The sequence below is a fragment of the Rhinoraja longicauda genome, chromosome 4 (genome assembly GCF_053455715.1).
Source record: "Rhinoraja longicauda isolate Sanriku21f chromosome 4, sRhiLon1.1, whole genome shotgun sequence".
Taxonomy (NCBI): Eukaryota; Metazoa; Chordata; class Chondrichthyes; order Rajiformes; family Arhynchobatidae; genus Rhinoraja; species Rhinoraja longicauda.
The window spans coordinates 93187577-93214207 of record NC_135956.1 but is presented as its reverse complement, the minus strand read 5'-3'; the positions used below and the strand labels follow the sequence as shown (position 1 = coordinate 93214207).

The 26631-nt window shown below is 50.9% G+C and overlaps 2 protein-coding genes across 2 annotated transcripts in view; one reads left to right on the top strand and one right to left on the bottom strand.

Moving 5' to 3' along the window:
• Window positions 1–26631, top strand: part of tg (thyroglobulin) — a 179016-nt gene that overhangs the window by 109524 nt on the left and 42861 nt on the right. The gene's annotated exons all lie outside the window — the stretch shown is intronic.
• The window catches only part of sla1a (Src like adaptor 1a), a 27629-nt gene extending 998 nt beyond the window's left edge, over window positions 1–26631 (bottom strand). The window contains exons 1-8 of the mRNA XM_078398401.1: window positions 26356–26631; window positions 12880–12972; window positions 9989–10088; window positions 7874–7960; window positions 6564–6667; window positions 5531–5680; window positions 4444–4564; window positions 1–2330 (exon numbers count right to left, since the gene is read on the bottom strand). The exon at window positions 1–2330 is cut by the window's left edge and continues 998 nt beyond it. Of these exons, the coding sequence (XP_078254527.1) occupies window positions 2063–2330; window positions 4444–4564; window positions 5531–5680; window positions 6564–6667; window positions 7874–7960; window positions 9989–10088; window positions 12880–12943 (894 nt within the window). The 5' untranslated portion in view covers window positions 12944–12972; window positions 26356–26631 and the 3' untranslated portion in view covers window positions 1–2062. The remainder of the gene's footprint in view (window positions 2331–4443; window positions 4565–5530; window positions 5681–6563; window positions 6668–7873; window positions 7961–9988; window positions 10089–12879; window positions 12973–26355) is intronic.

The window sequence follows — 26631 nt, the reverse complement described above, 5'->3', positions numbered from 1 at the left end:
TGTAGTGTGTGTACAGTGTGTGGGCAGTGTGTGTACAGTGTACAGTGTGTGTACAGTGTGTGTACAGTGTGTGTCCAGTGTGTGTCCAGTGTCAGTGTGTGTACAATGTGTGTACAGTGTCAGTGTGTGTACAGTATGTGGGCAGTGTGTGTACAGTGTACAGTGTGTGCAGTGTGTGTCCAGTGTCAGTGTATGTACAATGTGTGTACAGTGTCAGTGTGTGTACAGTATGTGGGCAGTGTGTGTACAGTGTACAGTGTGTACAGTGTCAGTGTGTGTACAGTGTGTGTACAGGGCAGCTCTCAATATTCACCACCTTTAACCAGAGAAGGCACAGGATTGTCCACTGAATTGTCCCGCTCCTTAGTGCTTCACGTGGATAACTGTGCTGTTGTGCCACGTACTGTAAATGTACGTACAACACCGAATTCTTGGGGTGACGTGTGGACAGTGTGCACCAGCGTACTGGTCTGAAGATAAACTCTGCTGAAGGTCAGTGAACGACCATCCCAGCGTGAAACCCCCGGCATCACAGGTAACGTTCAGGTGTAGGTCGTTCACAACAGGTGAGGGGAGCTCATCATTCAGTGACACCCCCATAATGGTGGTCCATAATCAGGAGCTCATCATTCAATAACATCCCCTTAATGGTGGTCCATAATCAGGAGCACATCATTCAATGATGTCCCCTTTATAGATGTCCATCGTAAGGGGCTCATCGTCCAATGATGTCCCCATAATGGTGTTCCATAATCAAGGGCTTATCATTCAATGACACCCCCATAGTGGAGTTCCACTGTAAATGGGGCTTTCACTCGGTCATTTTCCAATGGGTGTCCATCATAAGGGGAGCACATCATTTGAAGTCATCGTCACAGGTGATCCACCATAAGGGGTGTACGTCACTCGCAGTTATCCTCATGCTGGACCTTCAGAGAGGCACGTCATTCACTGACATCCTCATCATGGATGTCCTCACCATGGATGTCCTCGTCATGGATGTCCTCGTCATGGATGTCCTCGTCATGGATGTCCTCGTCATGGATGTCCATCGTAGGCTGTTCACTCAAAGTCATCCTCATGGTTCCCACTGTAAAGGCAACCTTCACTCAAAGTCACCCAGAGAATTGTGAATTTGTGGAATTCTCTGCCACAGAGGGCTGTGGTGGCCAATTCACTGGATGAATTTAAAAGAGAGTTAGATAGAGCTCTAGGGGCTAGTGGAATCAAGGGATATGGGGAGAAGGCAGGCACGGGTTACTGATTGTGGATGATCAGCCCTGATCACAATGAATGGCGGTGTTGGCTTGAAGGGCCGAATGGCCTCCTCCTGCACCTATTGTCTATGTTTCTACATCATCCTCATGGGTGCACTGTAAAGGGAACTCATTATTTAAAGTCGTCCTTGTAATGGTGTTCCATCAGAAGAGACTCATCATTCAACGACAAGCTGGTATGGGTGTTCCATCAAAGTCATGATGATACAGAGTCCCATCATCAGGGATGCCTCATTAGGTCATCTCATGGGTGTCATTATAAGGGGTGCTCACCTCAAACTCATCCCATAATGGGTGCCCACCATCAGGGGTTCTCCTTGTCAGAAGCCATTGTCCTGGTGTTCACCACAAGAGGTGCCATCACTCAAAGTCATGAGGAGTGCTCCTCATTAGAAGCCATCATCCTGGTGACCGGCCATGAAGTGCCATCACTCAAAGTCATCCTCATGGTGTCCGTCATAATGGGTGCTCCTCATTAGTAGTTATCCTCATGGTGTCCATCATAATGGGTGCTCCTCATTAGTAGTCATCCTCATGGTGTCCGTCATAATGGGTGCTCCTCATTAGTAGTCATCCTCATGGTGTCCCACTGTAATGGGTGCTCCTCATTAGTAGTCATCCTCATGGTGTCCCACTGTAATGGGTGCTCCTCATTAGTAGTCATCCTCATGGTGTCCCACAGTAATGGGTGCTCCTCATTAGTAGTCATCCTCATGGTGTCCCACTGTAATGGGTGCTCCTCATTAGTGGTCATCCTTCTAATGGAGACCCTCCATGAGGTGCCGTCACTCGAAGTCGTCCTCGTAGAGGGGCTGTGGGGGTGAGGGTATGAAGTCGTCCTCGTAGAGGGATTGTGGGGGTAAGGGTAGTAGGCAGCTGTGCCGGTTCTGCCTGCGGGGTGTGAAGGATTGGTGCCACCTCTTCTTGCCGCCTCTGTTCACCTCCTGGTCTTCCAGCTGTGACAGGCTCATGTAGGAAGCCACACTGTGTCTCAGGCCATAGCTGAGAACAGGGTCGCCCCTGTGCGATGCGACGTCACCCAGCAGCTCTGCCCTGGTGGACACAGGAGAGAGTCATTACCCCTTCCTTCTCCCACTCACCACATCAGATCAGTGTCCTATCCTGTAACGCAGCGCTAATGCACAGCACCAGGGACCCGGGGTTCCATCCTGACCACAGATGCTGTCTGTGTGGAGTTTGCCCATTCTCCGTGTGACCGCGTGGGTTTCCTTCGGGTGCTCCCAAAGACGTGCGGGTTTGGAGGTTAATCGGCCCCCAGTGGGTGGGGATTGGATGGGAAAGTGGGATAACATGGATCTAATGTGGAACGGTGATCGATGGTCGATAGATACAAAATGCTGGAGTAACTCAGCGGGACAGGAAGTATCTCTGGAGAAGTTGACCCAAAACATCCTTATTTCCAAAGATGGTGTTTATCCCACTGAATTACTCCGGCACTTTGTGTCTTTCTTTGGTATAAACCAACATCTGCAGTCCCTCCTTACACTGACTGGTTGGTGTGGACTCAATGGGCTGAAGGGCCTGTTTCCATGCTGTACCTAAACTCATCAATGATCCAACACTATTCTGCATCTATTTAGCAAGGTGACATTACTCAGAAAAGTTATTGTTGACAATGAGTTGGCAGTTCTTAGAATAAGCACAGACTTATATTCGGGGTAATTTTAGAAGAGTTGGCCACAAGATTGGTGCTAGAAGGTGGCAATTTTCTTCAGATGGATTTGTGGTCATTTTTAGAAGGTGATGGAGTTGAGATTTGGGTCGGGGAGGCATAGGAAACATGACACATTGTTGGCACAGAATGGTGGATGGACAATGCTGAGAATGTGATGGTTAGTTTAGATCACTTTGTGTAGTTTAGTTGAGTTTATTGTCCCGTATACCGAGGTAGAGTGAAAAGCTAATGGGCACCGTCTGGATTGGGTGTCTGGGTTGGTTGTCTGAGTTGGGCAATGTCTGGGTTGGGTGTCTGGGTTGGGTGTCTGGGTTGGGTGTCTGGGTTGGGCAGTGTCTGGGTTGGGTGTCTGGGTTGGGTGTCTGGGTTGGGTGCCTGGGTTGGGTGCCTGGGTTGGGTGCCTGGGTTGGGCAGTGTCTGGGTTGGGCAGTGTCTGGGTTGGGTGTCTGGGTTGGGTGTCTGGGTTGGGTGTCTGGGTTGGGTGCCTGGGTTGGGTGCCTGGGTTGGGTGCCTGGGTTGGGCAGTATCTGGGTTGGGCAGTATCTGGGTTGGGTGTCTGGGTTGGGTGTCTGGGTTGGGTGTCTGGGTTGGGCACTGTCTGGGTTGGGTGTCTGGGTTGGGTGTCTGGGTTGGGTGCCTGGGTTGGGTGTCTGGGTTGGGTGTCTGGGTTGGGCACTGTCTGGGTTGGGTGTCTGGGTTGGGTGTCTGGGTTGGGTGCCTGGGTTGGGTGCCTGGGTTGGGTGCCTGGGTTGGGTGTCTGGGTTGGGTGTCTGGGTTGGGCACTGTCTGGGTTGGGTGTCTGGGTTGGGTGTCTGGGTTGGGTGTCTGGGTTGGGTGCCTGGGTTGGGTGCCTGGGTTGGGTGTCTGGGTTGGGTGTCTGGGTTGGGCACTGTCTGGGTTGGGTGTCTGGGTTGGGTGTCTGGGTTGGGTGTCTGGGTTGGGTGTCTGGGTTGGGTGTCTGGGTTGGGTGTCTGGGTTGGGTGTCTGGGTTGGGTGTCTGGGTTGGGTGTCTGGGTTGGCACCACCATGGATCCTACACTTGGAGACCACTGGTCGTTGGTGGTGGGAGAGAGGGTGAGGTGGGAATGTGAGATCATCACGTTCAACCATTGTCTTCTTTGTCCTTGAGTAGCGGCAGCAGGAGGGCACTGACCACCTGGTCAGACCAGGCCATGGGTGGACCATGCATGAGCAAGCACCAGGCCATGGGTGGATCACGCATGACAAGCACCAGGCCATGGTGGACCATGCATGAGCAACACCAGGCTGTGGGTGGATCACGCATGACAAGCACCAGGCCATGGGTGGACCATGCATGAGCAAGCACCAGGCTGTGGGTGGATCACGCATGACAAGCACCAGGCCATGGTGGACCACACATGAGCAAGCATCAGAACAATTAACCTGCAGCAGAGGCCAGGCCTGGATATCGCCGTTACATTCCCGAGTGGGACGGGATGAGTTAGTTACCTGTTGACGTTTCTCCAGCTGAAGTTGCTGTTCCTCAGGATCACGGGCTGGTGGGAACATTCAGGGCCCAGCTGAGCCAGGCACGGGTGGGTCAGGAGGCAGCACAGTCCATCTACCACCTCTGGACAGACAGAGACAGGGTCAGTACCGCCACACACGCGCGCGCGCACGCACACAGCTCACACCCACCCACAGCTCACACACAGCTCACACCCACGCAGCTCACACCCACACACACAGCTCACACCCACACTCACACCCACAGCTCACACCCACAGCTCACACCCACAGCTCACACCCACAGCTCACACACACACAGCTCACACCCACACACACATCACACAGCTCACACCCACACCTCACACACACGCGCGCACACACACACACACAGCTCACACCCACATGTGCATCTCACACCATCTCACACTCACATAGAGCCTGTATCTCTAAAACATATAAAATCATGAGAGGAACAGATCGGGTAGATGCACAGAGTCTCTTGCCCAGAGTAGGGGAATCGAGGACCAGAGGACATAGGTTTAAGGTGAAGGGGAAAACATTTAATGGGAACCTGATGGGTAACTTTTTCACACAGAGGGTGGTGGGTGTCTGGAACAAGCTGCCAGAGGAGGTAGTTGAGGCTGGGACTATCCCAACATTTAAGAAACAGTTAGACAGGTACATGGATAGGACAGGTTTGGAGGGATATGGACCAAGCGCAGGCAAGTGGGACTAGTGTAGATGGGACATTGTTGGCCGGTGTGGGCAAGTTGGGCCGAAGGGCCAGTTTCCACACTGTATCACTCTGTGGCTCTATGAAGGGCCTGTTTCCACACTGTATCACTCTGTGACTCTATGAAGGGCCTGTTTCCACACTGTATCACTCTGTGACTCTATGAAGGGCCTGTTTCCACACTGTATCACTCTGTGACTCTATGAAGGGCCTGTTTCCACACTGTATCACTCTGTGACTCTATGAAGGGCCTGTTTCCACACTATGTCACTCTGTAAATCTACGACTCTATAACTGAAAGTAAATATAATGGTCAATCTGTAGTAGAAAGCGTGGAGCCGTTCAGCCACTGACCTGAGTAGTGGTTGACCAGGTCCTCCAGGCACTGGAAGGTCAGTCGTTGCTGGATGTAATACCAGCGGTTGGGCAGGCGGGAGATGCGATAGTGCTTGACCAGCTTCTGCCGGCCCTCATTGAAGTGCCTGACGGAGAGGCAGTACGTACCTGCAAGATGGGAGGAATCCGTCAGTCAGAGGGTGGTGAATCTGTGGGATTCTTTGGCACAGACGGCTGTGGAGGCCACAAGTCAGTGGATATATTTAAGGCAGAGATAGATAGATTGTTGATTAGTGCGGGTGTCAGGGGTTATGGGGAGAAGGCAGGAGAATGGGGTTAGGAGGGAGAGATAGATCAGCCATGATGAATGGCGGAGTAGCATAATTATTTTCCTATCCCATGAACCCAGGTCCAAAATGTTGTCTAAACTGCAAAAGATGTGACACGTTGGTGAGAAACGACTGTGAGTGTGCAGATGGGAACCCATGTCCACAGCAGTACACATAAGGAACTGCAGATGATTTTATAGAAACGTAGACAACTGGTGCAGCAGGAGGCCATTCGGCCCTTCGAGCCAGCACCGCCATTCATTGTGATCATGGCTGATCGTCGACAATCAGTAACCCGTGTCTGCCTTCTCCCCATATCCCTTGATTCCACTAGCCCCTAGAGCTAAATCTAACTCTTTCTTGAAAACATCCAGTGAATTGGCCTCCAATGCCTTCTATGGCAGAGAATTCCACAGATTCACAACTCTCTGGGTGGAAAAGTTTTTCCTCATCTCAGTCCTAAATGGCCTCCTCCTAATTCTTAAACTGTGACCCCTGGTTCTGGACTCCCCCAACATCGGGAACATTTTTCCTGCATCTATCCTGTCCAATCCCTTAAGAATGTTATATGTTTCTAGAAGATCCCCTCTGACCCTTCCAAACTCCAGTGAATACAAGCCCAGTCGAGTCCCAACCGGCTCACCCTCTCTCTGTAGCTCAGACCCTCGAGCCCTGGCGACATCCTTACAAAGTGCTGAGTGCATTCACAGAAGTGAACGTACCTTTCAGGCTTTCACTCTGCCTTATCAAGAAGGAACCCATTCTGTTATCGGCGAGCTGCAATAACTCCTCTGCCTTCCTCCGTCCGATTCCTTCAAAGAGCCAGCTGTACAAGAACACAGTGCCTGTGATCAGTCACCACAAGGTTCAGCTCTCCCCGCCTCCTCCCACAACAACTCATCGTACATCTTATATATGTGTGTTTCAGATCACCAGAGGAATAGATTGGGTAGATGCACAGAGTCTCTTGCCCAGAGTAGGGGAATCGAGGACCAGAGGACATAGGTTCAAGGTGAAGGGGAAAAGATTTAATAGGAATCTGAGGGGTAACTTTTTCACACAGAGGGTGGTGGGTGTATGGAACAAGCTGCCAGAGGAGATAGTTGAGGCTGGGACTATCCCAACATTTAGGAAACATTTAGACAGGTAAATGGATAGGACGGGTTTGGAGGGATATGGACCAAGCGCAGGCAGGTGGGACTAGTGCAGCTGGGACATTATTGGTCGGTGTGGGCGAGTTGGGCCGAAGGGCCTGTTTCCACACTGTATCACTCTGTGACTCTATGAAGGGCCTGTTTCCACACTGTATCACTCTGTGACTCTATGAAGGGCCTGTTTCCACACTGTATCACTCTGTGACTCTATGAAGGGCCTGTTTCCACACTGTATCACTCTGTGACTCTATGAAGGGCCTGTTTCCACACTGTATCACTCTGTGACTCTATTACCACTACTCCAGTGCTTAGTGGAGCATTCTAAATTCCGATCTGATGGGGTTTGTGTCATTGGCAGCACCTTGCTGGGTGACTAGCCTTCCTTGTAAGTTAGCATTGTTTAGTTGAGTTTCGTAGGGTCTCGACCCGAAACATCACCCACTCCTTCTCTCCAAAGATGCTGCCTGACCCGCTGAGTTACTCCAGCTTTTTGTGCCTATCTTTAGTTGAGTTTAGTTTAGTTTGGTTTGGAGATACAGCGTGGAAACAGGCCCTTCGGCCCACCGTGTCCGCGCCGACCAGCGATCCCCGCGTACTAACACTATCCTACACACACCAGGGACAATTTACACTTATACCAAGCCAATTAACCTACGGACTTTGGAGTGTGGGGGGAAAACCAGAGCACCCGGAGAAAACCCACGCAGGTCACGGGGAGAACGTGCAAACTCCATACAGACAGCACCCGTAGTGGGGATGGAACCCGGGTCTCTGGCGCTGTGAGGCAGCAGCTCTATCCGCTGCACCACCGTGCCATAAGTGAGGGAGTAGAGTGTAAGACTGGGCACAGAACGTTGAAGTGTGTCGGACAAACATACCCATGGTAGACGCGGGCAACGCAGGCACGAGGGATGTAGCTCTCACGCCCGGCAACGATGGACTGCACTCTCCACCAATCCCCTTCCCTGGGGACAGAAACATCAACATCAGGGACGGCCGCAGAACACAGACACCTCTGTAACACTGCAACACTGCAACACTGCAACACTGTAACACTGTAACACTGTAACACTGCAACACTGCAATACTGCAACACTGCAACACTGTAACACTGCAACACTGTAACACTGCAACACTGTAACACTGTAACACTGCAACACTGTAACACTGCAACACTGTAACACTGTAACACTGCAACACTGTAACACTGTAACACTGCAACACTAACACTGCAACACTGTAACACTGCAACACTGTAACACTGTAACATGGCAACACTGTAACACTGCAACACTGTAACACTGTAACACTGCAACACTGTAACACTGTAACTGTAACACTAACACGGCAACACTGTAACACTGTAACACTGCAACACTGTAACACTGTAACACTGTGACACCGTAACACGGCAACACTGTAACACTGTAACACGGCAACACTGCAACACTGTAACACTGTAACACTGTAACACTGTAACACTGTAACGTGGCAACACTGTAACACTGTAACACGGCAACACTAACACTGTAACACTGTAACATTGCAACACTGTAACACTAACGTGGCAACACTGCAACACGGCAACACTGTAACACTGTAACACTGTAACACTGCAACACTGTAACACTGTAACACTGTAACACTGTAACACTGTAACACTGCAACACTGTAACACTGTAACACTGTAACACTGTAACACTGTTACACTGTAACACTGTAACATTGCAACACTGTAACACTGTAACTCTAACACTGCAACACGGCCAACACTGTAACACTGTCCTGGGTCAGTGTCTCTCTGTAACACTGCCCACACGGCTTTGTATCTCAGTGTGCCAGTGTGCCAGTGTGCCAGTGTGCCAGTGTGCCAGTGTGCCAGTGTGCCAGTGTCTCCCCTCTCCCATCAATCCTCACTACCACACTGTCTCCGTATCTCCAGATTGTTGATCAGTGCGGGTGTCAGGGGTTATGGGGAGAAGGCAGGGGAATGGGGTTAGGAGGGAGAGATAGATTAGCCATGATTCAATGGTGGAATAGACTTGATGGGCCAAATGGCCTCATTCTGTTCCTATCGATGATGAACATTTTTCCGCCTTTGTTCCTTTGATTCTCCGGTCTCTAACGGGATGATTTAAAGTGTTTGTTATCATGATCATATTGGTCATTATCCCCTCTGCCTCCTCACCCTCTCCCCTCTCCGCCTGTCCTCTACCTCGCCCGTAGTGAAGGGAGGCTGCTGGCCCCTGGTCAGTGTGGCCCCTGGTCAGTGTGGCCCCTGGTCAGTGTGGCCCCTGGTCAGTGTGGCCCCTGGTCAGTGTGGCCCCTGGTCAGTGTGGCCCCGGTCAGTGTGGGCCCCGGTCAGTGTGGGCCCCGGTCAGTGTGGGCCCCCGGTCAGTCTGGCCCCCGGTCAGTGTGGGCCCCTGGTCAGTGTGGGCCTCTGGTCAGTGTGGGCCCCTGGTCAGTGTGGGCCCCTGGTCAGTGTGGGCCCTTGGTCAGTGTGGGCCCCTGGTCAGTGTGGGCCCCTGGTCAGTCTGGCCCCGGTCAGTGTGGGCCCCGGTCAGTCTGGCCCCCGGTCAGTCTGGCCCCCGGTCAGTCTGGCCCCCGGTCAGTCTGGCCACTGGTCAGTCTGGCCCCCGGTCAGTCTGGGCCCCGGTCAGTGTGGCCCCTGGGTGTTCCCGGCGGGCGGGCGGGGGGGCAGGCGGGGGGGGGGAACAGGCGGGGGGGGGGAGCAGGCGGGGGGGGACAGGCGGGGGAGCAGGCGGGGGGGGGAGCAGGCGGGGGGGGACAGGCGGGGGGGGGGACAGGCGGGGGGGGGGAGCAGGCGGGGGGGGGAGCAGGCGGGGGAGCAGGCGGGGGGGGGGGACAGGCGGGGGGGGGGGGGGACAGGCGGGGGGGGGGGACAGGCGGGGGAGCAGGCGGGGGGGGGGAGCAGGCGGGGGGGGGACAGGCGGGGGGGGGGGGGGACAGGCGGGCGGGGGGTGTTTACTCACTCAGCCACGATGCGCAGCTTCTCGCCCGTCTTGTAGACAGGTTGGCTGATGGTCGGCGGCAGGTAGTCGTAGAGCATGACCACGATGTTATTGCTGTCTCCTGGATAATGAACACGTAATATGGTCAAACGTGTGGCTCAACACACTGCAGTCAACACGTACTGGTGTAAAACGTGGCCCCTTATTACTCAACAGACCCCAAACATTCAACTCCATTAACTTTAGAGTCTCGACCAAAACGTCAACTAGTCCTGACCCGCTGAGTTACTCCAGCACTCTATGAAACGTCACCTATCCATGTTCTCCACAGATGCTGCCTGACCCGCTGAGTTACTCCAGCACTCTATGAAACGTCACCTATCCATGTTCTCCACAGATGCTGCCTGACTCGCTGAGTTACTCCAGCAATTTGTGTCTGTCTTAGGAGGAGTTATAGAATTATACAACACAGAATCATGCAGATTCAGGGGCAGTTTCTTCCCGGCTGTTATCAGGCAACTGAACCGTCCTCTCACCAACTAGAGAGCAGTCCTGACCTCCCATCTACCTCATTAGTGACCCTCGGACTATCTTTAATCAGACTTTGCTGGCTTTACCTTGCACTAAACGTTATTCCCTTATCCTGTACCTGTCCACTGTGGACGGCTCGATTGTAATCATGTATTGTCTTTCCGTTCACTGGTTAGCACGCAACAAAAAAAATTTCATTGTACCTCATTACACGTGACAATAAACTAAACTCAATTAAGCTAAACTAAAGTAGATCAGTTATGGGGTAATCAGGTTGTACTGCGTAAACGCAATATTGGTCTTGGTCTAACGCTCCCAGCCAGCGTTCACAGGTTAGAGTGGTGTGGGCACTGGTCTTGGTCTAATGCTCCCAGCCAGCGTTCACAGGTTAGTGAGAGTGGTGTGGGCACTGGTCTTGGTCTGTCTTTCCCAGCCAGCGTTCACAGGTTAGTGAGAGTGGTGTGGGCACTGGTCTTGGTCTATCTTTCCCAGCCAGCGTTCACAGGTTAGTGAGAGTGGTGTGGTGTGGGCACTGGTCTTGGTCTAACGCTCCCAGCCAGCGTTCACAGGTTAGAGTGGTGTGGGCACTGGTCTTGGTCTGTCTTTCCCAGCCAGCGTTCACAGGTTAGTGGATGTGGTGTACCTCGACTTTCAGAAAGCCTTCGACAAGGTCCCACATAGGAGATTAGTGGGCAAAATTAGGGCACATGGTATTGGGGGTAGGGTACTGACATGGATAGAAAATTGGTTGACAGACAGAAAGCAAAGAGTGGGGATAAATGGGTCCCTTTCGGAATGGCAGGCAGTGACCAGTGGGGTACCGCAAGGTTCGGTGCTGGGACCCCAGCTATTTACGATATACATTAATGACTTAGACGAAGGGATTAAAAGTACCATTAGCAAATTTGCAGATGATACTAAGTTGGGGGGTAGTGTGAATTGTGAGGAAGATGCAATAAGGCTGCAGGGTGACTTGGGCGGATACATGGCAGATGCAGTTTAATGTAGATAAGTGTGAGGTTATTCACTTTGGAAGTAAGAATAGAAAGGCAGATTATTATCTGAATGGTGTCAAGTTAGGAGGAGGGGGAGTTCAACGAGATCTGGGTGTCCTAGTGCATCAGTCACTGAAAGGAAGCATGCAGGTACAGCAGGCAGTGAAGAAAGCCAATGGAATGTTGGCCTTCGTAACAAGAGGAGTTGAGTATAGGAGCAAAGAGGTCCTTCTACAGTTGTACCGGGCCCTGGTGAGACCGCACCTGGAGTACTGTGTGCAGTTTTGGTCTCCAAATTTGAGGAAGGATATTCTTGCTATGGAGGGCGTGCAGCGTAGGTTCACTAGGTTAATTCCCGGAATGGCGGGACTGTCGTATGTTGAAAGGCTGGAGCGATTGGGCTTGTATACACTGGAATTTAGAAGGATGAGGGGGGATCTTATTGAAACATATAAGATAATTAGGGGATTGGACACATTAGAGGCAGATAACATGTTCCCAATGTTGGGGGAGTCCAGAACAAGGGGCCACAGTTTAAGAATAAGGGGTAGGCCATTTAGAACGGAGATGAGGAAGAACTTTTTCAGTCAGAGGGTGGTGAAGGTGTGGAATTCTCTGCCTCAGAAGGCAGTGGAGGCCAGTTCGTTGGATGCTTTCAAGAGAGAGCTGGATAGAGCTCTTAAGGATAGCGGAGTCAGGGGGTATGGGGAGAAGGCAGGAACGGGGTACCGATTGAGAATGATCAGCCATGATCACATTGAATGACGGTGCTGTCTCGAAGGGCTGAATGGCCTACTCCTGCACCTATTGTCTATTGTCTATTGTCTATTGTTAGTGAGAGTGGTGTGGGCACTGGTCTTGGTCTATCTTTCCCAGCCAGCGTTCACAGGTTAGTGAGAGTGGTGTGGGCACTGGTCTTGGTCTAACGCTCCCAGCCAGCGTTCACAGGTTAGTGAGAGTGGTGTGGGCACTGGTCTTGGTCTATCTTTCCCAGCCAGCGTTCACAGGTTAGTGAGAGTGGTGGGTGGGTCACAGGTTAGTGAGAGTGGTGGGTGGGCACTGGTCTTGGTCTATCTTTCCCAGCCAGCGTTCACAGGTTAGAGTGGTGTGGTGTGGGCACTGGTCTTGGTCTATCTTTCACAGGTTAGTGAGAGTGGTGTGGTGTGGGCACTGGTCTTGGTCTAACGCTCCCAGCCAGCGTTCACAGGTTAGAGTGGTGTGGTGTGGGCACTGGTCTTGGTCTAACGCTCCCAGCCAGCGTTCACAGGTTAGTGAGAGTGGTGTGGTGTGGGCAGTGGTGGGTGGGTCACAGGTTAGTGAGAGTGGTGTGGTGTGGGCAGTGGTGGGTGGGTCACAGGTTAGAGTGGTGGGTGGGTCCCAACTTACGCTCCGGTGTTTCTGTGTCCAGGGTCTCGGTCTGTGTCGCCGGTGATTTATTGGCGTTGCCCATGGTTTAATCCTCGGTATCCGTGCCCAAAACTGTGGGGAAGAGAAAACATCCACAAGGTCAGAAGTGACTGGAGCAGAATTAGGCCATTCGGCCCATCGAGTCCACTCCACCATTCAATCATGGCTGATCTATCTATCCCTCCTAACCCCATTCTCCTGCCTTCTCCCCATAACCCCTGACACCCACACACTTCATGAAATGAAGGTGCCCTTTCCCAGGTTGTTGTACAGGTGTGTTCTACACAGGTGAACTGGCCGAGACCTCAGCTTCAACCAAGGCATGGGCTTAAGGTGAGGGGGAAAGATTTAATAGGAACCTGAGGGGTAACTTTTCCACACAGAGGGTGGTGGGTGTATGGAACGAGCTGCCAGAGGAGGTAGTTGAGGCAGCGATTATTGCAACATTTAGGAACCTTTTAGACAGGTACATGGATAGGACAGATTTGGAGGGATATGGACCAAACGCAGGCAGGTGGGACTAGTGTAGATGGGGCATGTTGGCCGGTGTAGGCAAGCAGGAACGGGGTACTGATTTTACATGATCAGCCATGATCGTATTGAATGGCGGTGCTGGCTGGAAGGGCCGAATGGCCTCCTCCTGCACCTATTGTTTGTGTTTCTAAGTTGGGTCAAAGGCCTGTTTCTGTACCGTGTGACACTATGACCCTATAAATCATTCTTACTGGGACATGCCTGTCCTCAACTTTGATCCACTGGCCTTTAAACACTTCCACAGGTCGGATGTGGTCTCAGACTGCCCCATGTCTATCAATAGACAATAGGTGCAGGAGGAGGCCATTCGGCCCTTCGAGCCAGCACCGCCATTCAATGTGATCATGGCTGATCATTCTCAATCAGTACCCCGTTCCTGCCTTCTCCCCATACCCCCTGACTCCACTATCCCTAAGAGCTCTATCTAGCTCTCTCTTGAATGCATTCAGAGAATTAGCCTCCACTGCCCTCTGAGGCAGAGAATTCCACAGATTTACAACTCTCTGACTGAAAAAGTTTTTCCTCATATCAGTTCTAAATGGCCTACCCCTTATTCTTAAACTGTGGCCCCTGGTTCTGGACTCCCCCAACATTGGGAACATGTTTCCTGCCTTTAGCGTCCAACCCCTTAATAATCTTATATGTTTCGATCAGATCCCCTCTCATCCTTCTAAATTCCATTGTATACAAGCCTAGTCGCTCCAGTCTTTCAACATACGACAGTCCCGCCATTCCGGGAATTAACCTAGTAAACCCATGCTGCACGCCCTCAATAGCAGGAATATCCTTCCTCAAATTTGGAGACCAAAACTGCACACAGTATTCCAGGTGCGGTCTCACTGGGGCCCTGTACAACTGCAGAAGGACCTCTTTGCCCCTATACTCAACTCCTCTTGTTATGAAGGCCAACATTCCATTGGCTTTCTTCACTGCCTGCTGTACCTGCATGCTTCCTTTCAGTGACTGATGCACTAGGACACCCAGATCTTGTTGTACGTCCCCTTTACCTAACTTTCATAATCTGACACTATTGAGATAATAATCTGCCTCCTTGTTTTTGCCGCCAAAGTGGATAACCTCACATTTATCTACATTATACTGCATCTGCCAAGCATCTGCCCACTCACACAACCTGTCCAGGTCACCCTGCAACCTCCTAACATCCTCTTCGCAGTTCACACTGCCACCCAGCTTTGTGTCATCCGCAAACTTGCTAGTGTTACTTCTAATTCCATCATCCAAATCATTAATATATATTGTAAATATACTGTTTCCGCGCTGTATCTCTAAACTAAACTAGACCAGACTAGACTAGACTAGACCAGACTAGACTAGACTAGACTAGACTAGACTAGACTAGACTAGACTAGACTAGACCAGGCTAGACTAGACTAGACTAGACCAGACTAGACTAGACTAGACTAGACTAGACTAGACTAGACTAGACTAGACTAGACTAGACTAGACTAGACTAGACTAGACCAGACTAGACTAGACTAGACTAGACTAGACCAGACTAGACTAGACTAGACTAGACCAGACTAGACTAGACTAGACTAGACTAGACTAGACTAGATCAGACTAGACTAGACTAGACTAGACTAGACTAGACCAGACTAGACTAACTAGACCAGACTAGATGACTACACTAGACTAGACATCCGTCTGTCCGTAGGTTCATGAAACCCACCAAGCAGCCAACAGCAATTCACTGACCATGAATAATAAATCCTGATAAACTACAGCAAACAGTTAAACACTCAAAGGTCAAAATCGGTGACACCATCTGTCTGATTTTAAAGATGAAGTATGAAGCAGCTTTCTAACGGACTGTGGTATTAGTTTGATCAGCTGAACCTCAAAACAGGGAACTTGGGGTTGGCGTGAAGACCAGAGTTTCCATTCGCTCAGCTCTTACAAAAACATCTTGCCCTGAACCAGTGAGACTGATATTCAAACTCCAACTTCATTCTCAATGGGGAACTTGTAACCATGTTTTGGAATACTTTTTCACACAGAGGGTGGTGGGTGTGTAGAACGAGTTGCCAGAGGAGGTAGTTGAGGCTGGGACTATCGCAACGTTTAAGGAACAGTTAGGTGCATGGATAGGACGGGTTTGGAGAGATATGGACCAAGCGCAGGCAGGTGGGACTAGTGTAGATGGGGCATGTTGGCCAGTGTGGGCAAGTTGGGCCGAAGGACCTGTTTCCACACTGTGTCACTCTGTGACTCTATGAAGGGCCTGTTTCCACACTGTATCACTCTGTGACTCTATGAAGGGCCTGTTTCCACACTGTATCACTCTGTGACTCTATGAAGGGCCTGTTTCCACACTGTATCACTCTATGACTCTACATCTCTATAACATGATCACTGTGCTTAGCTTTGAGTTTAGTTTATTGTCACGTGTGCTGAGGTACAGTGAAAAGCCTTTGTTGCGTGTTTGTGAGCTTGTGGCCAAGGGGGTTTTATTGGGATGTTGCACCAATTGTTTCTCTTTGTTTATAAAATATCGTTTACTTTTGCGCTCGTTTCAGTTCCTTTTTTAAACCCATTTTCAGCCCCTGGAACCAATGAAATGTACTGCCGGGGTTGGTGCTTGGAACTGTGTTTTTGTGATTGATATATCTATATCTAAGTGACGCACAGAGATGTTGACACAAGAAACTGCAGAGGCTGGAAACTTGTGTGGAACAAAAAGTGCTGGAGTAATTCAATGTGACAGGCAGCATCTGTGGAGGGCATGGATAAGCTAAATTATAGGTCTGAAGGGCCCCAAAACGAAACGTCACCTATCCATGTTCTTCACAGATGCTGCCTGACCCACTGAGTTACTCCAGCACTCTGTGAAACGTCACCTATCCATGTTCTCCACAGATGCTGCCTGACCCGCTGAGTTACTCCAGCACTCTGTGAAACGTCACCTATCCATGTTCTCCACAGATGCTGCCTGACCCGCTGAGTTACTCCAGCACTCTGTGAAACGTCACCTATCCAAGTTCTCCACAGATGCTGCCTGACCCACTGAGTTACTCCAGCACTTTGTATCTTTTTGGCGGCATGGTGATGCAGCGGGTAGAGCTGCTGCCTCACAGCGCCAGAGACCCGGGTTCCATCCTGACTACGGGTGCCGTCTGTACGGAGTTTGTACGTTCTCCTCGTGACCTGCGTGGGTTTTCTCCGGGTGCTCCGGTTTCCTCCCACACTCCAAAGACGTGCAGGTTTGCAGGTTAATTGGCTTCTGTACATTGCCCCTAGTGTGTGTAGGATAGTGCTAGTGTGGGGTTCGCTGGTCGGCGCGGACACGGTGGGCTGAAGGATTGTTTCCGCGCTGTATCTCTAAAGTTTCGTCTGAAAAGGGTGCCGAGGTTTCTCAAACCGAGCCTGGATTAGGGGAAAGGATGCACACTCACTCCGGGTTTTGCAATAGGACGGCTGAAATGTCCGATTGGGAAACACACTTTGCAGGAAACCGCCAGAGATTGTCAGAGCTGCAGCTATTTCAGTCCGCGGCTGACAGATCGAACATCCTGCTCCTACTCACCATCCCTCCGTCAGCCAGCGCCTTCTAGAGACACAGAGTCACAGAGACACAGAGACACAGAGACACAGTCACAGAGACACAGAGACACAGAGACACAGAGCCACAGAGACACAGTCACACACAGAGACACAGAGACACAGTCACAGAGACACGGAGACACAGAGACACAGAGACACAGTCACAGAGACACAGAGACACAGAGACACAGGGACACAGAGACACAGTCACAGAGACACAGAGACACAGAGACACAGAGACACAGAGACACAGAGACACAGTCACACACAGAGACACAGAGACACAGAGACACAGAGACACAGTCACAGAGACACAGAGACACAGAGACACAGAGACACAGAGACACAGGGACACAGAGACACAGTCACAGAGACACAGAGACACAGAGACACAGAGACACAGAGACACAGTCACAGAGACACAGGGACACAGAGACACAGGGACACAGGGACACAGAGACACAGTCACAGAGACACAGAGACACAGAGACACAGAGACACAGGGACACAGGGACACAGAGACACAGTCACAGAGACACAGAGACACAGAGACACAGAGACACAGAGACACAGAGACACAGAGACACAGAGACACAGAGACACAGAGACACAGAGACACAGAGACACAGAGACACAGGGACACAGAGACACAGAGACACAGAGACACAGAGACACAGAGACACAGAGACACAGTCACAGAGACACAGAGACACAGGGACACAGAGACACAGGGACACAGGGACACAGAGACACAGTCACAGAGACACAGAGACACAGAGACACAGAGACACAGTCACAGAGACACAGAGACACAGAGACACAGAGACACAGAGACACAGAGACACAGAGACACAGAGACACAGAGACACAGAGACACAGTCACACACAGAGACACAGAGACACAGAGACACAGGGACACAGGGACACAGAGACACAGGGACACAGAGACACAGGGACACAGGGACACAGAGACACAGGGACACAGGGACACAGAGACACAGAGACACAGAGACACAGAGACACAGGGACACAGAGACACAGGGACACAGAGACACAGGGACACAGGGACACAGAGACACAGGGACACAGAGACACAGGGACACAGAGACACAGGGACACAGGGACACAGAGACACAGGGACACAGGGACACAGAGACACAGAGACACAGAGACACAGAGACACAGAGACACAGGGACACAGGGACACAGGGACACAGAGACACAGTCACACACAGAGACACAGAGACACAGAGACACAGAGACACAGAGACACAGAGACACAGAGACACAGAGACACAGGGACACAGAGACACAGAGACACAGAGACACAGAGACACAGAGACACAGAGACACAGAGACACAGTCACACACAGAGACACAGAGACACAGAGACACAGAGACACAGAGTCACAGTCACACACAGAGACACAGAGACACACAGTCACAGAGACACAGAGACACAGAGACACAGGGACACAGAGACACAGAGACACAGGGACACAGAGACACAGAGACACAGGGACACAGAGACACAGAGACACAGAGACACAGAGACACAGGGACACAGAGACACAGAGACACAGAGACACAGGGACACAGAGACACAGAGACACACAGAGACACAGAGACACACAGAGACACAGAGACACAGGGACACAGGGACACAGAGACACAGGGACACAGAGACACAGAGACACAGGGACACAGGGACACAGAGACACAGGGACACAGGGACACAGAGACACACAGAGACACAGAGACACAGAGACACAGGGACACAGGGACACAGAGACACAGAGACACAGAGACACAGGGACACAGAGACACAGGGACACAGGGACACAGGGACACAGAGACACAGAGACACAGGGACACAGGGACACAGAGACACAGGGACACAGGGACACAGAGACACAGAGACACAGAGACACAGAGACACAGGGACACAGAGACACAGGGACACAGAGACACACAGAGACACAGAGACACAGAGACACAGGGACACAGAGACACACAGAGACACAGAGACACAGAGACACAGAGACACAGAGACACAGGGACACAGAGACACAGGGACACAGAGACACAGAGACACAGAGACACAGGGACACAGAGACACAGAGACACAGGGACACAGAGACACAGAGACACAGAGACACAGGGACACAGAGACACAGGGACACAGAGACACAGGGACACAGAGACACAGGGACACAGAGACACAGAGACACAGGGACACAGAGACACAGAGACACAGGGACACAGAGACACAGGGACACAGAGACACACAGAGACACAGGGACACAGAGACACACAGAGACACAGAGACACAGGGACACAGAGACACACAGAGACACAGAGACACAGAGACACAGAGACACAGGGACACAGAGACACACAGAGACACAGAGACACAGAGACACAGGGACACAGAGACACACAGAGACACAGAGACACAGAGACACAGAGACACAGGGACACAGAGACACAGGGACACAGAGACACAGAGACACAGGGACACAGAGACACACAGGGACACAGAGACACAGGGACACAGAGACACAGAGACACAGGGACACAGAGACACACAGAGACACAGAGACACAGAGACACAGAGACACAGGGACACAGAGACACAGGGACACACAGACACACAGACACACAGAGACACAGGGACACAGAGACACAGGGACACACAGACACACAGAGACACAGAGACACAGGGACACACAGAGACACAGAGACACAGAGACACAGGGACACACAGAGACACACAGAGACACAGAGACACAGAGACACGGAGACACAGAGACACAGGGACACACAGAGACACAGAGACACAGAGACACAGGGACACAGGGACACAGAGACACAGAGAGACAGGGATACAGTGTGGAAACAGGCCCTTCAGCCCAACTTGCCCACACAGGCCAACATGTCCCATCTACACCAGTCCCACCTGCCTGCGCTTGGTCCATATCCCTCCAAACCTGTCCTATCCATGTACCTGTCCAACTGTTTCTTAAACGATGGGATAGTCCCAGCCTCAACTACCTCCTCTGGCAGCTTGTTCCATACACCCACCACCCTCTGTGTGAAAAAGTTACCCCTCGGATTCCTATTAAATCTTTTCCCCTTCACCTTGAACCTATGTCCTCTGGTCCTCGATTCCCCTACTCTGGAATGTCGGAGGTTGAGGGGAGACCTGATAGAAGTTTATAAAATGATGAGAGGCGTAGATAGGGTAGACAGTCAGAAGATGTTTTCCCAAGATGAAAATATCAAAGTGCAGAGGGAACAGTTTAAGGTGAGAGGGGCATGGTTTACAGGAGATGTGCGTGGCAGGTTTTATTTTGACACAGAGGGTGTTGGGGGCCTGGGAACGAGCTGCCTGATCCACTGAGACTGTTGTATCTTTGGCCTGGAGCTGTCCCAGTGTTGTTGCTGAGATATACTGTGATATTGCACTGGTACATTCATAAGACGATGCCTTATGATCACGGTGGAGGAACCTTCTACATCAGCCACAGCAGCTCAGCAACAAACTCACCAATAATCACCCATAACAAGGAACATAGGCCAGTACAACACAGGAACAGGCCCTTCGGCCCACAATGTCCATGCTGTACATGACGCCAAGACCAACTCTTACCTGCCTGCATGTGATCCATATCACTCCATTCCCTTCACATCCATGTGCCTGTCCAAAAGCCTCGTGAACACCACTATCGTATCTGCCCCCACCCCCACCCCTGGCAGCGCGTTCCAGGCCCCCACCCCCCTCTGTGTAAAAACCTGCCCCACACATCTCCTGTAAACGTTGTCTCTCTCAGTTTAAATCCATGTCCTTTGTATTCACTGTATCTCCAGCACTCTATGTCCATCTTTATCATGAAACTCCATCCATGTGAGCAAACAAGAAGCAGCAACACTAATCACACGCACGCTAAAGTAAAGTGTGCGTTAAACTACAAAGACGTGCAGCTTTGTGGGTTAATTGGCTTCAGTAAGATTGTAATTGGTCCATTGTGTGTAGGATAGTGCTTGTGTGCGGGGCAATCGCGGGTCGGTGTGGACTCGGTGGGCCAGAGGCGGTTAATGTACTGTATCTCTAAGGTCTAACAAAGTGGGTCAGGTAAAGAAACGCTTACAGTGTTCAATAGACAATAGACAACAGGTGCAGGAGGAGGCCATTCGGCCCTTCGAGACAGCACCGTCATTCAATGTGATCATGGCTGATCATTCTCAATCAGTACCCCATTCCTGCCTTCTCCCCATACCCCCTGACTCCACTATCCTTAAGAGCTCTATCTAGCTCTCTCAAATGCATTCAGAGAATTGGCCTCCACTGCCTTCTGAGGCAGTGAATTCCACAGATTTACAACTCTCTGACTGAAAAAGTTTTTCCTCATCTCCGTTCTAAATAGCCTACCCCTTATTCTTAAACTGTGGACCCTGGTGCTGGACTCCCCCAACATTGGGAACACGTTTCCTGCCTCTAACGTGTCCAACCCCTTAATAATCTTATATGTTTCGATCAGATCCCCTCTCATCCTTCTAAATTCCAGTGTATACAAGCCTAGCCGCTCCGGTCTGTCAACATACGACAGTCCCGCCATTCCGGGAATTAACCTAGTAAACCTATGCTGCACGCCCTCAATAGCAGGAATATCCTTCCTCAAATTTGGAAACCAAAACTGCACACAGTACTCCAGGTGCGGTCTCACTAGGGCCCTGTACAACTGCAGAAGGACCTCTTTGCTCCTATACTCAACTCCTCTTGTTATGAAGGCCAACATTCCATTGGCTTTCTTCACTGCCTGCTGTACCTGCATGCTTCCTTTCAGTGACTGATGCACTAGGACACCCAGATCTCGTTGTACGTCCCCTGTTCCTAACTTGACACCATTCAGATAATAATCTGTCTTCTTATTCTTACCACCAAAGTGGATAACCTCACACTTATCCACATTAAACTGCATCTGCCATGCATCCGCCCACTCACACAACCTGTCCAAGTCACCCTGCAACCTCATAGCATCTTCCTCACAGTTCACACCACCACCCAGCTTTGTATCATCTGCAAATTTGCTAATGGTACTTTTAATCCCTTCATCCAAGTCATTAATGTATATTGTAAATAGCTGCGGTCCCAGTACTGAGTCTTGCGGTACCCCACTAGTCACTGCCTGCCATTCTGAAAGGGACCCATTTATCCCCACTCTTTGCTTTCTGTCTGTCAACCAATTTTCTATCCATGTCAGTACCCTACCTCCAATACCATGTGCTCCTCTTTTGCCCACTAATCTCCTATGTGGGACCTTGTCGAAGGCTTTCTGAAAGTCGAGGTACACCACATCCACCGGCTCTCCCCTGTCCATTTTCCTAGTTACATCCTCAAACAATTCCAGAAGATTAGTCAAGCATGATTTCCCCTTCGTAAATCCATGTTGACTCGGAACGATCCTGTTACTACTATCCAAATGCTCCACAATTTCGTCTTTTATAATTGACTCCAGCATCTTCCCCACCACTGATGTCAGACTAACTGGTCTATAATTTCCCGTTTTCTCTCTCCCTCCTTTCTTAAAAAGTGGGATAACATTAGCTACCCTCCAATCCACAGGAACTGATCCTGAATCTATAGAACATTGTATGTAGGTTAATTGGCTGGGTAAAATGTAAAAAATTGTCCCTAGTGGGTGTAGGATAGTGTTAATGTACGGGGATCGCTGGGCGGCACGGACTTGGTGGGCCGAAAAGGCCTGTTTCCGGCTGTATATATATGATATGATATGATATGATATGATATTGGAAAATGATCACCAATGCGTCCACAATTTCTAGAGCCACCTCCTTAAGTACCCTGGGATTCAGTCCCATCAGTCTACCCAACACCATTTCCTGCCTAATGTGAATTTCCTTCAGTTCCTCCGTCACCCTAGGATCTCTGGCCCCTAGAACATCTGGGAGATTGTGTCTTCAAAGAGGAAATGCTGAGTTTAGTCGAAACTTCCTTGTTAAATGAACTTCCCTGCACAATCATTTTGAAATACAGTTTGCAACCTTTATAAAACTGTTTAAAAAACAACTTTCCTTGCCGCGCAGTGGGCAAACAGTGAACCATCGACTCACTCTCCGCAATCCTTGCTATTGAGGCAGTGCAGCGTAGGTTCACCAGGTTAATCCCCGGGGTGGCGGGACTGTCATATGAGGAAAGATTGGAAAGACTGGGCTTGTATTCACTGGAGTTTGGAAGGATGAGGGGGGATCTTATAGAGATGTATAAAATTATAAAAAAGACTGGACAAGCTAGATGCAGAAAAATTGTTCCCAGTGTTGGGGAGTCCAGAACCAGGGGCCACAGTCTAAGAATAAAGGAGAGGCCATTTACATCTGAGATGAGGAAAAACATTTTCACCCAGAAAGTTGTGAATTTGTGGAATTCTCTGCCACAGAGGGCAGTGGAGGCCAATTCACTGGATGGATTTAAGAGAGAGTTAGATAGAGCTCTAGGGGCGAGTGGAATCAAGGGATATGGGGAGAAGGCAGGCACGGGTTACTGATTGTGGACGATCAGCCATGATCGCAATGAATGGCGGTGTTGGCTCTAAGGGCCGAATGGCCTCCTCCTGCACCTATTTTCTATGTTTTCTGTTTTCTATGTTTTCTATGACACTGTCTGATCTACTGAACATTTCCAAAACTGGTTTTATTTCAGTTTTTCTACATGTTTAGTATTTTGCTTTTCCAATCGAGTAAGGCAGGAGCTGTGAAACTGCGGTGTATATTTGCAACCAGCACAGTGAGACGCCCACTTACAGCCCTGCATTACTTCCCAGGTCATGGATCTTTATAATCCTGCCAAACGCTGCTAAAGACTGGTGTTTTAATTCAAAACAAACGTGAAATGTAACGTCACCCTCTGGGGCAGTCGATTCTCAGCTTGTCACAGCTCATGACATTTGGCAAGAAATATGCTTCCAAAATTGTTTTCAAGCTATAATCCATAATTAATGTGCACAGGAGTTTATATAAAAGGGTGAGGCTAAATTCCTCGACATTTCCTCTTCAAAGACAGAGTGAATTTATTTACCAGCGATGCCTTTATTACATTCGCAAGCATGACTGTGGTTGGCGTGTGGACTGCCCTCACTCCATGGGCCTTATTGACCATCCCCACCGACCTTGGAGTTGAAAGAACATGGATAGGTGACATTTCACAGAGAGCTGGAGTAACTCAGCGGGTCGGGCAGCATCTGTGGAGAACATGGATAGGCGATGTTTCACAGAGAGCTGGAGTAACTCAGCGGGTCAGGCAGCATCTGTGGAGAACATGGACAGGCGATGTTTCGTGTTGGGACCCTTCTCTAGACTATAATCGTCCCCTCCAGCCTGCCTTTGGTCCCCACATAATTGTAAATGTCTCTCGCACAGTGCTGTCAGCCACGCAATGCTACGAGACAGAATGGGGAACCAAGACACATCTACAAGTGTTTGGTAAAGAGAAGGTTAGGGGCGCAAGGATGGACCTGAGGAATAAAGAGGGGTGGAGAGATGTGGACAGAGGGCTGTGGAAGCTGAGAGCTTCGGTGCTGAACGTTGGGCCGTTGGCGAGGAACCAAGATGGAGAGAGAGAGGAGTTTAGTTTAGAGATACAGAGCGGGAACAGGCCCTTCGGCCCACCGGGTCCGCACCGCCCAGTGATCCCCGCACACTAACACTATCCTACACACACGAGGAACAATTTACACTTTACCAAGCCAATGAACCTACAAACCTGCATGTGTTTGGAGTGTGGGAGGAAACCGGAGCGCCCGGAGAAAACCCACACAGGTCACGGGGAGAACGTACAAACTCCACACAGACAGCACCCGTAGTCAGGATGGAACCCGGGTCTCCGGCGCTGTGAGGCAGCAGCTCTACCCGCTGCACCACTGTGCCGGCTGTTGTGTTTTTGTTTGACTGCGTGAGGTTGTGGGCATGGTGGTCCCAACATGTGAACAGACACCTCTCCTGTCTGCACTCTGCAACTTCATATCATTCTCATGCATCCCACTGATAACACAAGCAAGAATGATCAGCCATGATCACGGTGAATGGCAGTGCTGGCTCGAAGGGCCGAATGGCCTCATCCTGCACCTATTGTCTATTGTCTCGCCGAGCTCCCTACTGCACCAGGGCTGGTGGATCAGTATCTCTCCAGCCGGTTTATCACGGCCCCTGTAGCTGGTGTACACAGTCTGTACCCCTGTACCCCTGTAGCTGGTGTACACAGTCTATACCCCTGTAGCTGGTGTACACAGTCTGTACCCCTGTAGCCGGTGTACACAGTCTATACCCCTGTACCCCTGTAGCCGGTGTACACAGTCTGTACCCCTGTAGCCGGTGTACACAGTCTATACCCCTGTACCCCTGTAGCCGGTGTACACAGTCTGTACCCCTGTAGCTGGTGTACACCGTCTATACCCCTGTAGCTGGTGTACACAGTCTATACCCCTGTACCCCTGTAGCTGGTGTACACAGTCTGTACCCCTGTAGCTGGTGTACACAGTCTATACCCCTGTACCCCTGTAGCTGGTGTACACAGTCTGTACCCCTGTACCCCTGTAGCTGGTGTACACAGTCTATACCCCTGTAGCCGGTGTACACAGTCTATACCCCTGTAGTTGGTGTACACAGTCTATACCCCTGTAGCTGGTGTACACAGTCTATACCCCTGTACCCCTGTAGCTGGTGTACACAGTCTATACCCCTGTAGCTGGTGTACACAGTCTATACCCCTGTACCCCTGTAGCTGGTGTACACAGTCTGTACCCCTGTACCCCTGTAGCTGGTGTACACAGTCTATACCCCTGTACCCCTGTAGCCGGTGTACACAGTCTGTACCCCTGTAGCTGGTGTACACAGTCTATACCCCTGTAGCTGGTGTACACAGTCTATACCCCTGTACCCCTGTAGCTGGTGTACACAGTCTATACCCCTGTAGCTGGTGTACACAGTCTATACCCCTGTACCCCTGTAGCTGGTGTACACAGTCTGTACCCCTGTACCCCTGTAGCTGGTGTACACAGTCTATACCCCTGTAGCTGGTGTACACAGTCTGTACCCCTGTAGCTGGTGTACACAGTCTATACCCCTGTACCCCTGTAGCTGGTGTACACAGTCTATACCCCTGTAGCTGGTGTACACAGTCTATACCCCTGTACCCCTGTAGCTGGTGTACACAGTCTGTACCCCTGTAGCTGCTGTACACAGTCTATACCCCTGTACCCCTGTAGCTGGTGTACACAGTCTGTACCCCTGTAGCTGGTGTACACAGTCTGTACCCCTCTCTCCGGTGTATTGTGGGCTCTGTACCTCTTTCCGTGTTCCCGGCCACGCCGGGCCGGTTGGTCACGGTCTCCGTGGGGAAACTCCTGGTCCGGGGAGCGTTCGTGAGCAGCCACGTTCCAGCGTGTGGACGGTCGGCACCGAGCCCCCCCCCACACGGTGAGCACCGCGGTGTCGGCGACCGCGGTAATGGCGACCACGGTAACGGCGACCGCGGTAACGGCGACCAGTCCTCCCACGGTGGGCAGCGCGGGACGGCTGAGCTGCTGCTGTTGTCTCTGCGGAGACCTGGTGTCAGATTGG